General features: G+C 45.2%; 2 protein-coding genes across 2 annotated transcripts in view; both read left to right on the forward strand.

Annotated features, from left to right (window-relative positions):
• The first annotated feature begins 438 nt into the window (after positions 1-438).
• Positions 439-3590, forward strand: LOC117584311 (V-type proton ATPase catalytic subunit A). The gene is made up of 5 exons (XM_034273137.1): positions 439-502; positions 840-969; positions 1040-1737; positions 1806-2783; positions 2850-3590. Exons 2-5 carry the CDS (start codon positions 894-896, stop codon positions 2940-2942), a joined length of 1845 nt encoding a protein of 614 aa, XP_034129028.1. The 5' UTR covers positions 439-502; positions 840-893; the 3' UTR covers positions 2943-3590.
• A 137-nt stretch (positions 3591-3727) lies between these two features.
• The window catches only part of LOC117584404 (protein YIPF5 homolog), an 8556-nt gene continuing 3252 nt past the window's right edge, over positions 3728-9031 (forward strand). The window contains exons 1-5 of the mRNA XM_034273267.1: positions 3728-3896; positions 3964-4169; positions 4244-4278; positions 5968-6078; positions 6541-6725. Of these exons, the coding sequence (XP_034129158.1) occupies positions 3811-3896; positions 3964-4169; positions 4244-4278; positions 5968-6078; positions 6541-6725 (623 nt within the window). The 5' untranslated portion in view covers positions 3728-3810. The remainder of the gene's footprint in view (positions 3897-3963; positions 4170-4243; positions 4279-5967; positions 6079-6540; positions 6726-9031) is intronic.

The raw sequence follows: 9031 nt of genomic DNA on the forward strand, positions 1-9031 counted from the left end.
GCAGAATAAAATCAGCCAGGATACAGCTGTCACTCCTGCAAACAATATTCAATTTACGCTCCACGATCCATTGCATCGATTAGGTTTTGAGTCCTGGAGAAGGCTCAGCATTCACTATATAGATGTGTCAGTTCTTACCAGTTTCCATGCAACTTTACCGCTGAGTCTGCGATTCGGGTGCCCCAGGCAGCATATACAAATGCAAATCAGTATGCAAGGAATGCAATGTATTCGGAATGAGATGTGCATATGTTCATATGTATGTTCAGATTGCAGGCCGTCCTTCCACCATCCAAGGTGAACGCCTTTTCCGCATATTTGCGTCTGATATCGATACGGGATGCGACCAGTGGGAAAAGGCTATTAATTTGTTTTTCCTCTCGGTATTTTTACGGTATATTTTGATAACTAAGATATACTGCCGTATATTTTTGAAGATGGATTCATATTTTATCGATAAAACCACTGAAGAGAATTTTCATAAAAACTGCTTAAACAAAATGTGAGTATATACAACAAATAAGCAATTAAAAATAGTGCAAATATCACCGGAACAAAAGCAATTGACAGCGCAACTGAGTGGACTCAATGACAAAGTGTGTAATTTGTGATATTGCGGTTAAAATTCGACCAAAGGAAAGCCAACTGTGAGACATGCGTGAAAATTGTATTGGAAAATCGATGGTTGTGCACTGCGGGGGTGTGCAGCTTTTCACACTGGGGGCTGCTGTGCACAGCAGCGCCATCTAGGATTTTCTTCAGTGTGGAAAAGCCACGGGGAAAATGTGTTTTTTGTATTGTTTATAAAGAAAATCAAATTTCGATTTGTATTCGTTTAGCGACCGAACGTTTTAGACCGTTACATTTTGAAGAGCCCACAAAAGACCTCGACAATGTCCAACCTGAGGAAAATGCAAGACGAGGAACGCGAGTCCGAGTATGGCCGTGTGTACGCCGTCTCGGGACCTGGTAAGACGTCACGACCTTTGTCCTTCACCCACTGACCGACCCCCTTACTAATGCTCCTCCTCCTTTACAGTCGTCACTGCCGAGGCCATGTCCGGCTCTGCCATGTACGAGCTGGTGCGCGTCGGCTACTACGAGCTGGTGGGCGAGATCATTCGCCTGGAGGGCGACATGGCCACCATTCAAGTGTACGAGGAGACCTCCGGCGTGACTGTCGGCGATCCCGTGCTGCGCACAGGCAAGCCCCTGTCTGTGGAGCTGGGCCCTGGCATCATGGGCAACATTTTCGACGGTATTCAGCGACCTCTTAAGGACATTGGCGTGATGACCAACTCCATATACATCCCCAAGGGCGTGAACACCACGGCACTGTCCCGCACGACAATGTGGGAATTCAATCCCCTGAATGTTCGCGTGGGATCGCACATCACCGGCGGCGACCTGTACGGTGTGGTGCACGAGAACACCCTCGTGAAGCAGCGCATGATTGTGCATCCGCGTGGCAAGGGTACAGTGCGCTACATTGCCCCCGCGGGCAACTACAACCTGGAGGACATTGTCCTCGAGACGGAGTTCGATGGCGAGATCACGAAACACACGATGCTGCAGGTGTGGCCGGTGCGACAGCCACGTCCCTGCACCGAGAAGCTGCCGGCCAACCATCCGCTGTTCACAGGACAACGCGTACTCGACTCCCTTTTCCCATGTGTTCAGGGCGGCACCACCGCCATCCCGGGAGCCTTCGGCTGCGGCAAGACTGTCATCTCGCAGGTGAGTTGAATGATTTTCATTTACACGAAGAGCTTGCATGATTCCATGTCTCTTTGCCCATTCCTTAGGCCCTGTCCAAGTACTCCAACTCCGATGTCATCATCTACGTGGGCTGCGGCGAGCGAGGCAATGAAATGTCCGAGGTGCTGCGTGACTTCCCCGAGCTGACCTGCGAAATCGATGGCGTCACCGAGTCCATCATGAAGCGTACCGCCCTGGTGGCCAACACCTCCAACATGCCAGTGGCTGCCCGAGAGGCCTCCATCTACACCGGCATCACCCTCTCCGAGTACTTCCGTGACATGGGCTACAATGTGGCCATGATGGCTGACTCCACCTCCCGTTGGGCCGAGGCGCTGCGTGAGATCTCCGGACGTCTGGCTGAGATGCCTGCCGATTCTGGCTACCCAGCCTACCTGGGCGCACGTCTGGCCACCTTCTACGAGCGCGCTGGACGCGTCAAGTGCTTGGGAAATCCCGAGCGTGAGGGCTCCGTGTCGATTGTCGGCGCTGTATCGCCTCCCGGTGGTGATTTCTCCGATCCCGTGACCTCCGCCACTCTGGGCATTGTGCAGGTGTTCTGGGGTCTGGATAAGAAGTTGGCCCAGCGCAAGCATTTCCCCTCCATCAACTGGCTCATCTCCTACTCGAAGTACATGCGTGCCCTGGACGAGTATTACGACAAGAACTTCCCCGAATTTGTGCCACTGCGCACCAAGGTCAAGGAGATTCTGCAGGAGGAGGAGGATCTGTCGGAGATTGTGCAGCTGGTGGGCAAGGCGTCGCTGGCCGAGACCGACAAGGTGACGTTGGAGGTGGCCAAGCTGCTGAAGGATGATTTCCTGCAACAGAACTCATACTCGCCATACGATCGCGTGTGTCCCTTCTACAAGACGGTGGGCATGCTGCGCAACATACTCTCCTTCTACGAGACGTCGCGCCACGCTGTGGAGTCCACCGCTCAGTCGGACAACAAAATCACATGGAACACCATTAGGGAATCAATGGGCAGCATTATGTATCAGTTGTCTTCAATGAAATTTAAGGTAAGGAAGAGACTCAGAGACAAGTAGGAGTGCCTGCCATTAATGCACTTTGCTATTCCTCATTAGGATCCCGTGAAGGATGGCGAGCAAAAGATTAAAGCTGACTACGATCAGCTGTATGAGGATATGCAGCAGGCCTTCCGAAACCTGGAGGATTAAAGCGGCAAGCAGAGGAGAAACCAAAACGAAATAAGAAACCAAAAGAATGTTGGGTTATTATTCGAATTTCCTTACCCCATGCCCCCATTCAGTCTAGTCATATATAAATAATGCATAATAAGATATTTGAGATCCAAGTTTATATTATAAGTTGAAAAGTTTATCCTCTGGAATCGACGAAAAGTTTTAGGCAAGACGAACAATAATTAGTCGGTAGCGCAAAACAAATGCAAAATGCAGACAGAAACGGGAAGCTAAACCAGCCATACGATTACTAAATATGCCATACATATTATGATACATATGTACTATAATCTATCTATGTTGATATATACAATAATTATAGTTCGCAGCTATTTATTGTTAGAGAAATTTCATAAATTGATCGATTTCCGTGTTCGTTCCCCCTCCCTCTTTATGTGAAAAAACATCTACGAAACGAAACTAACATTTACAAGAAAAGCGTTGAATACATTACGAAATTATAATAATATTATTATATATATATTCCTACATATATTATTATAGGAAACCCTTAATGAACGCAATAATAAGTAGCCCCAATTGCATGTACCTCTCTACTCTACCAAAGATGAACAACTAATTTCAAAAACTTGTGTGTGTTGCAACTGGAGCTATGAATTAAAACAAAAATGTATTATGAATGTTACAAATATGAAACGAGTTGTGTTTTGATGGTTTAAGTTTCACGGTATATTTTGAAACTGAACAAATATATTTCGGTATTTTTCTAAGGGTCTGTCGGTATAATCGAAACGTCCGCGGTCACACTAGTGACGTGTAGCACTTTATTATTTGTTGTTATTTCATAAATATTACGCTCAAATAGTGTCTAAATTCAACTGCAATGTCTCAGTTTGGTGGACCAAATGACTTCTATGGCTCTGCAGATGCCAGCTACAACTTTGATATGCCGGAATTTGGACAGGAGCTGTAAGTGTTGATGTGTGCTTCGGCGCGTCACGACCCCCGACCCGTTGCTGATTCCGTTTGCTTGCAGCAATTTCCAAACCTTTGACAACACACAGGCACAAGTGCCGCCCAACTATGATGCTCCCTATGCGAATCCGCCTGCCCAAGGTCTGGGTGGCTTCTACGATCCCACAGCATATACGGAAAACAGCTTTGGACAGGATCAGTCGAGCAAAGCAGGTGGTGCTGCTGGCACCGGCAATGAATTCGATGACGAACCGCCGTTACTCGAAGGTGAGCTTCTATATTGGATAACTGTTATTTGTGCACAACTTATGGTGTTGTTGTTTTTTGTTTTTTTTTTACAGAATTGGGCATCAATCCGAATCACATATTCCAAAAGGTAAACCGCACACCACCAACCAATTTGTTAGCCAATCCCTTTGCCTTTTTTGCCTGCCTTCTGCAGTTGAACGCATTTTTAACTAGACATCTTGAAAGCTGGGGCAAATTGCATATTTTATGCGCGCTGCGCGAATCCCCCCGGCTTGTCGTTGCTCCACTTTGTTTGCCCGGACAATTACTCTGCTCCCACCTACTGCATATTTCCTCTCTTTTCTTAATTTCTCTCGTTTCTTTCCTGCTTTCACGCATTTTCTCTCCTTTGTTGTGCAGTTTTCTAATTTGTGCATCACAGTGGGTGGGCCCCTGGCCTGGAGTGGGTTGGCAGTCGTGGCCACTTTAGGCCGAGGAGGAGCTTTCCACCGCAGCCAACTTCACTTTGGCGCGCCACGCTCCGTTTTAATTGAAATTTAAATGTTTTTGCATTTTCGCCTTTGTATTTATTGCAAGCGCCTCTCTCTCGTTCTCCCTTTACTTTCCCTTCTTCTCCCCGGGGGTAATAATTCTATTGTTTTTTTTTCCTTCGCTATATTTTTTCGCATTGTTCGCTTTGTTGCCGTTGCATTTGCCGTTTTGTCGTTAATGAAGACATATTTTTTCATGGCACTGTGCGCGGAGTTGTTTTTAAATAAATAAAACAACTTTTATGTTTTTAATTAAACTTTTTCTCGCTCACTTTTTTTCTGCCACTTCTCTCTCTCTCTCTCTCTCTCTCTCTGTATCTTCCTTTCTCTTTCTGTGTAACTTTCTGCATTTTTGTACATTTTGTAAAAAATTTGCGTACGCTTGATTCTCATTTCTTTCAGCTTCAGCGTGGAATTTATTACGTTTGTGTTAATTGAAAAATGAAAATGTTAATGAGTCCGCGTTGCCATCATAAAAATGAAATGAAATGCTAATTAAATTGCACATCAGCGGCTGCTTCGAGGGTACCAGGGATTTATGGTTAGGATTTTGAGCTGCTCCAACGATGTGGAATTTATAGTAATGGATCGAAATTGAATTCGAAATACATACCTTTCACCGAAATGGTAGCCTTTCTTCTCCCCTCTAAACGCTTTTCAATCTCAATTAAAGTAGCAACAATCCCGGCACGTAACTAATGACGGAGAGCGACAGACATTTTATCGACCACTATTTCTGGGGCATTGGGCTGTGGCTGTAGCTGTGACTCCCTGTAATATCAAATTTCATGGCTGCTGTTGTCCTGCTCCACATTCTCATGCGTCAAATCGCGTTGACAGCTCTTGGCCCCCCAGGTTCCTATACTCGTTGTTGTTGCCTCTGCCTCTGCTCGCTGGTCAGCAATATCATTTATCATCAATTTCCATTTTTCAAATTTCTCTGCGACTGCACACGCTGGCAAAAACAATACAAGGAACAACAGCAACGGGCTGCACAGAGGGGTGGACGGGGGCATACAACGAGGAAAACCAAAAACGCATAGAGAGAACAAATGTTTGGGAAAACGGGTCTTGGGCTTCGTTTTATGACCGCTGTGCGAACAACAAATGAATTGTGTTGTGTCCTGTGTCCTGCCGCAGGCTGTGTGAATGATGATGGCCGGGCCTGGTCTATGCTGCCTGCCATGGGACCAAAGCTCTTCCCCTATCCCCAATTCATCCGCAAATCCGCTGTTGTAATCCTTCACTTGCTCTAATTTTAATCGTATTACACTCTTTCGTTTTAGACCCTGGCCGTGCTTAATCCATTGCGCGGCACTGAACAGCAAATACTCCAGGACACAGACATGGCCGGTCCACTGGTCTTCTGCCTCACACTTGGCGGCTTCCTGCTACTGGTTTGTTCCATCAATTTGTTTGCAGTACAATTTGCAGTAAACCCTCAACCAAATTACAGTCAAAACCAATTATAATTGCCCGTTCACAGTGGCTTAGGGATTGATGAAAGTGTGATGCAAAGATTTTAAAGTGAAATCCTCATAAAAGTTCTTCCTCAAAATTTCTTTTACATATTCTTACAAAAATACCAAAATAATCCTTTAATATAAAGGAAACGTAGGACAGATTTTTGGCAATTATTTTTCATATATTTTTTTACGTGCAATTCTAACATAAACCCAACATAGAAGTGCCCACGCTTAGCACCCACCATTCCGTGCTAACAATAGTATTGCAAATCCCTACCATATCCCCGACTATTACAATTGGTTTCGACTGTACCCGGGGGGGATTCTGTTGTTCTCGGATTAGACCCCACTAACAATTACCTTTCCACTTTATCTTCCCTTTCCGTTTTGCAGAGCGGCAAGGTAACCTTCTCGTACATCTATGGAATTGGCGTGATGGGCTGCATCTTCTTCTATTGTCTGCTGTCGCTGATGGTCACACGGTCGCAGGTGACCTTTGGGGCGGTGGCCTCCGTGCTGGGCTATTGTCTGCTGCCCATGGTCGTGCTCTCAGGCATCAACATTTTAATCACCATTCAGTAAGTAATTGTTGACACAAGTCGTTGGCTTTTCATCCTCCCACCCATTCAACTTGGCACAGCAGAGAAGAGCTCGTTCATTCATTGCATTGCTAACTTTGCTGCGGTCCAGCCTCCACCTCAGCCTCATCCTCCCATTGATGGTTTATATTTATGTTTTTAATTGAAAAGTTGCCAATGCATCGGCATAGTCGTCATCATCGTAGTCGTAGTCGTCTCATTGTTTGTGGCCTGTAATTACAAACTTTTGCCTAAGCCCGTCCAGCTGCGACTGCAGCACGTTTCTGTTCAAATTTGTTCAATTGATGCCGCCTCGTCTGTGGTGCAGCCTCTTCGTCTATTCATGTTGAACACAGTTCTCCATCGATGTTATTGGTTTTTGTTTAGTTTAATTTTTGCTGCCAGTTTCTGTTTGGTATTAGTTGTGAGTGTGGAATGTGAAATGCAGGGAATTGCGAGATTTGAGAGATGTAGAGCGACCAAATAAAACCAACTGGCTAGACATTATAGTGTGAAATTTCTGTGTGAAAATCCTAAATATGATTTAACAGCTTATACGACTAATTATGCAGATATATTTTCATATTTATAAATTTAATTTACAAAGGAAGTCAGAATTATAGTCAATTTTCTTTCACATTTTCTATATATTTAATTAGTAGAAAATATTAATATTCATTTAGTAAAAGTTTCATTTTCTCTAGAAATTTTTCTACAATTATTTTTGGTTATACCTGTTTTCTATAGAATAAATTTCGATCTAAAGATCCTATGTCCCATGGTAGTATTAGAAAAATGTAGAATTGTATAAACAGAAGTCCGAGATTAGAGCTCCATGGAAAATGCCTGAAGAGTATGAAAAAAATACAATATTTATTAGTAACAAGTACAGATAAATACTGGACAGGGTTCTTTAATTAATTTAAATGATGAATTAAAAGTTATCTCTTCATTGTTTTCCCCACCCAACGCTTATATTTCTTCAAAGCGGAGCTCCCCGGAGTTGAAACACTTTTTCTAGCTTCCGTTTTTTGTTTTGCTTCTTTTCGTACAATTTAGGTTTTTAATTTTGTTGCAGTTTTGGGCCAGAGATGCACAAACACCCAAGCACCCGTATACAGATGTAGCAGTATTTTTACCCCACTCACAGATATACATATAAAAAAAGTGGCCAACTTAATTTGCGCTTTTAGTGGACTCCGGGGCTACCAACTACCGAAACTACAGACTACGAACCCATGGACCAGGGACCCCAATTGCAGCCAAGGCAAAAGGCAAGACGGGCAGCAACAAAAAAAAAAAGAAGGGAAAATAACGCCAACTATGCGCCGTTTAATTTTCGCGCTGAGAACATGGTGCTGCCAGGGGGTGTCAGGGGCATGGGGAGTAGGAAAGGGATGAGAAGTAGGATAACGATTGGTGGGGCTCGATGGCCGGTGGCCGGTGGTCGGCTGTTGGCTGTCCCATGTCCATCTGTCTAACGTTCCGTGTCCAGTTTTGCCACCCGTTGAGTTTCGTTCACGTAGTTTCCTTTTCAAATATGTGTCCAGCACTTGCTTGCCGTGCTCGCTTCTCACTCTGCATCCACATCCACATCCACTTCCAGTTCCCCTTCCTCATCCTCATCCGTATTCTCTCTATCCTACACTCTCCATTTCCCTGTACAACTTCTTCCCTTTTAGTCGTTGTTTTGTGTTTTACCCTGTAAATGCTGTAAATGCTTGAGGGGTATACCGTTGCCGTATGTGAAAAGGTGTAACAGGTAGTGCGTCGTTATCAATTCATGCGTGTCTCGCTCTCCATTTGCACCAGGAACTCTGTAACTATAATAGAAACAGAAACGAACTTAAGTGTTTATTTTCTATGCTGCTGAATCCTTATATCTGTTATTAGTGGAGAGAAAACTTATAGTAGAGGGTAACCTTTAAGCCTTCGGCTTACTCCAATACATTCTCCTCTCTAGAGTTTTTTCTTTTTGTGGGCGATCCACTCACTCGTTTCGCTTTTTATGATGACGATGCGAGAGGAGCAACACGCAAATGCTGCGTGAGTTTTTAGCGCTTCTTCTGGGTTGGCGAACCACTCCCGCTGCTCCAGATCCCATCCACTCCCCCTTTGGCACGTCATAATTTCAGACCTCCAAAGGGGTGCACAGAGTGGTGTGCGGTGGGCCGGCGGCGGGATGTGTGCTACTGGGGAGCGTGTAAAAAAGCAACTATTGCTCGGGTTTACCAACAGCATTTTGTCTGTACCCCCCCCCCCCCCCCCCCCCCCCCCCCCCCTCCCCCCCCCCTCCCTCCCCACCC

This window comes from Drosophila guanche, unplaced genomic scaffold, assembly GCF_900245975.1.
Source record: "Drosophila guanche unplaced genomic scaffold, DGUA_6, whole genome shotgun sequence".
Lineage (NCBI taxonomy): Eukaryota > Metazoa > Arthropoda > Insecta > Diptera > Drosophilidae > Drosophila > Drosophila guanche.